General features: G+C 39.7%; 1 protein-coding gene across 1 annotated transcript in view; it reads left to right on the top strand.

Moving 5' to 3' along the window:
* Positions 1-2,324: 2,324 nt before the first annotated feature.
* Positions 2,325-4,171, top strand: part of LOC102209351 (NACHT, LRR and PYD domains-containing protein 3-like) — a 27,141-nt gene continuing 25,294 nt past the window's right edge. Inside the window, exon 1 of the mRNA XM_005754647.1 lies at positions 2,325-2,444. Within this exon, the coding sequence (XP_005754704.1) occupies positions 2,433-2,444 (12 nt within the window). The 5' untranslated portion in view covers positions 2,325-2,432. The remainder of the gene's footprint in view (positions 2,445-4,171) is intronic.

The raw sequence follows: 4,171 nt of genomic DNA, 5'->3' as shown, positions 1-4,171 counted from the left end.
ACAGGAAAAAATGCCCAGTGTACCTACGTGTAGGGGTATTCTTATTAAAATATTCAAAATACAAACATTTTTAGGTGTGTAAATAAAGTTAAAACATTTCTGTTGTTCAATACCAAAGAAATTTCAGCTGACAGATGGTGCAAAAAATGTGCCACATGCCAAAACGTTGGCTATTCATTAACAGTGCTGTAATCTTTCACTGCTTCACTCCAGAAGCATAAATCTTTGCACAGATAATGTTCATATGTGGATTACTGGTTTTCTGGAGTTAAATGTCTACTGAAGCACATTTTCAGAATGGTTATATGCAATAAAATCCAAAAATAAATTACACTCTCAAGTGTTAGCTCTATTTATACCAAGATTGTTTATACAGAGTGTGTAATTGCAGAGAAAAACTCTTGAACATAGTATTTTCGAGCAGGAAGCTCAGAAAGGCCTTTGGTGCTTAAAGATGCTCTCTACGGAGAAGAGATAGAAATCTCCTTTGGAAGATCAGCCTCTGACTGGCCAGTCGTCACACAGAAAAGTGATTTTCTTCTTTCTTTTTCATAGCATATACACCCATAAATGTCTGTATGCACTCATTCAGTGTCTCCTGCGGCGGATTGCAGGAGCTCCAGCATGAGATGTCGTGTGGTCACATTTATGAAGTGCTGTTTTCAGTGACCTGCTCTCTGACTTGTTTTGATTTCTCTTACATTGGAGAAACCAAACAGCCACTTCACAAGTGCATGGCACAACATAGAAGAGCCACCTCCACAGGACAAGACTCAGCTGTCCATCTGCATCTTAAGGATAAAGGACACTCTTTCGAGGATGCCAATGTTCACATTTTGGACAGAGAGGACAGATGGTTTGAAAGAGGAGTGAAAGAACCATCTATGTCCACTGTGAGCGACCATCTTTGAACAGAGGCGGTGGTTTATGACACCAACTCTCTGCCATCTATAATCCAGTTTTGAGATCCCTTCCCAGACGCCTTAATGCCCATTCACATCCTGGGCCATCTGATCTCAGGAATTCGCATGATAAGGTGGGGCCAGGTTTCACAATGAACTCACCCGAAACTCTGGCTGATTGGGACCCACACCCAGTTTCACACCTTGGCTCTGGCGATTAGAGGATCATCAGGGGGTCCTTTTGTCCCTCTGTGGGGGGACACTCCCACTAGGTTTATATCTGGGACTCTCCACCATTTGACCTTAGAACTGAAGAAGCTTCTCGGTGAGAGGTGAAACGTCTTCAAGTAACTTAAAGAAGTCCAGATGCTTTTCTTTGCAAGCTCCTTTGACTACGATGACCTGGATGACTGAGAACCTTCACAGACATTTTGATTTCTGTCCTGTTCTTCTGACTGTGCGTTTGCAATGATTAAAAAATACTTGTTGAGCACCAGTCAGCTTGTATGTGATGCACATGTGTACTAATGTGTGTTTTTGGCATTTATGAGCAGTCTGTAGGTGAGGGTGAGAGAGTCTCACCTGTGCGTGGATTCAGAGGGCAAGCATCCCAAATATCATCCAAAGTGGGCATGTTGGGTTGAGGGGTGGCTCTTAAAGTGACTTGCAGTCTAAAGCTCTTTGATTGGTCAGTGAGAGTAGAACCCTGAAGCCCTCAAGCCCATTTGTGCATGTTATATGTGTTTCTTGGTATTTATGGTCAGTCTCAGAGTCTTAGGACCATTTTCCTCTCAGATGAACTGGATGCTGCGTTTGCTACATCAAACTGTTTGAACAAATCAGGAAAACAGCAAAGACAAAAAAGTTTGAATTTGATTGATGCCATTATTTTTCTTCTTCCATGTTTGGATCCTTCTGTTTGCACTTACTGTGCAGTCAGTCAGGGGGCTTCTCCAGGCTGGAGTTACTGATAGTAACCATTGAAATAACTATAGCCACAACGCAGTGTGTGAACAGTGTCTCAGAGTAAGTCTATCAGGTGTGAGGTCTGAACACTCAAGCTTGGACAAATGCCACTGAAAAACACCTCTGTCAGTTTCTCCTCAGACTGCAGGAGGAAAATCATTCCTGAACAGGTTACAGCCTGCCCTGATCCAAACTACACAAGGTTTGGAGCTGACCTCACCTGCATGTTAAACGCAGGTAGGCTGATGGTCTGATACTACAGAGAAAACTATTACAGCAATGAAAATGAATAATTTAATTGGCCTGAACACCTTAATAACCCAGCACATGGGGCGGCCGAGACTCACTCACCAAGACTGACAGGAGGAACAATCTCCGCCCTCTGCACATGCCCCGCCTCATATAAGTCAACCTGTTTCCACTGAGATCTGTGGTGATTTATGTAATAGTTTTCATTGTTGTTGTTTTTTTTGTTTGTTTCAAAAAGTTGACAGCGATGAACGAACATCAGACACAATCAGAAGCTGAGAAGTGAAGTCGCTGTTTTTTTCTCTACAGGTGACAATGAGCAGAAAGGTAGGGACGGCTCTCCTCTGTGTGTGTGTGTGTTTGTGTGTGTGTGTTTGTGTGTGTGTGAATTCGGTCTTTGTGGTAAATCTTAATACCAGCTCATTAAACCATTAAATATAATGAAATTACTTTGAAATGCAATGAGAAAAAGCTTCAGATTTTTGTGTAACTCTCACAGAAACTTGAACCTGAAGCCTGTGAAACAAAAATGTATTTATTTCTACTGAAACACAGAAAATAAAACTGTGGTTAGGACTTATTCTTTTATACAAACAGAATATATTTCAAGTTACACAGAGCTCAAACTGACTAAGATAAGAAAAGGTTACTGAAACCTTACTAAGGCCCACACAAGTGTCTGAGTGTTTGTGGGTGAGATACTGAACTTGAAATCTTCCATCAGAGAGAGAGAGTGTGTGTGTGAACGTGTTAAAGACTGAACACTAAAATGTTTTCAGGTGATACAGAAAAAGAAATAAACTGCTGGGATTAAAAATTGTGTGAATAATGAGATTTAAAATTCCATCACATGTACTGACAATCAGCATCACACATGAGATATGTCATTTGATTAAAAAAAACTTAATTTAATTTAATCTTGGTTTCTCTGAAACATTTTGTATATTTTAAATAATCCGAATGTTACACAGAGTTTATTGGTCATTTCACATAAATCATAATGCACAGAAAATAATTGGGTTGGATGGTTGGTTGGTTGATCAGCTTTGTGATTTGGGGGAGTTTTTTAAATGTCCGCCTACTAATGGTAACTGTTTTCACATTTTAAACTATTCAGATTTAGTAGACTCTTCCTGTTTATTAATCACATTAGAAAGTGAAGAAATAATAGATAATCAATAATAATAATCACTGTAAACCAGCCAAAGTAAAACTAGGTCTTTGGTAAATGTGATCTAGGAGCTTGTATGCACCAGGTCCAAGCAGTTATGGTGTTATTTTTATGCCACTATTCTGAGCGCACGTGAAAAACATTTGAGCGCACGTTAAAAAAAATTTGCAGGTGCAAGTGTTGCATTTTGAGGAGAAATTTATTTTGAGCGAAGAAAAGCTAAATTTGAGTGAACAAAATTCATTGCTGTGTGCAAAAAATGTATTTCAGTGTTTGCTATTATCCACACATACACAATAGCAGCGCCTCTCGCTCAGTTTTTGTATTTGCGCTTGCATACAATGTGTTGCTTGCACTCTCAACATTTCTGCCTGTGCACGTTCAACTCTTTCTGTACACTGTTATATTTGTGCCACAAAACCAGCCAATCAGTTGTTTTGGTCTCCAATCAGCTCAAAATGACGAAATGCAATATTCCAGAATCCATTTCGTCCAAAACTCAAACGAGGCAGTGGCAGAAAAACACAGAGTGGCGGAGTTTGAAATATTACTCTTTCTGGGTCACAAAATAAACTTTTAAGATATTTTCATGCGAGAATGGTGCTGTGTAAACTTCAAATATTTGCTCGACTTATCAAGACATCACATATTTGCATAAGTGCTCTAACATTTTGTTAGAGCACTTATAGCGACCAAAACAACTGATTGGCTGGTTTTGTGGCACAAATATAACAGTGTACAGAAAGAGTTGAGCGCGCACAGGCAGAAATGTTGAGAGTGCAAGCAACACATTGTATGCAAGCGCAAATACAAAAACTGAGTGAGAGGCGCTGCTATTGTGTATGTGTGGATAATAGCAAACACTGAAATACATTTTTTGCAC

This window comes from Pundamilia nyererei, unplaced genomic scaffold (assembly GCF_000239375.1).
Source record: "Pundamilia nyererei isolate P.nyererei 1_Seehausen unplaced genomic scaffold, PunNye1.0 scaffold00615, whole genome shotgun sequence".
NCBI lineage: Eukaryota > Metazoa > Chordata > Actinopteri > Cichliformes > Cichlidae > Pundamilia > Pundamilia nyererei.
The sequence above is the reverse complement of the archived record's forward strand: the minus strand, read 5'-3'. Positions and strand labels throughout refer to the sequence as shown.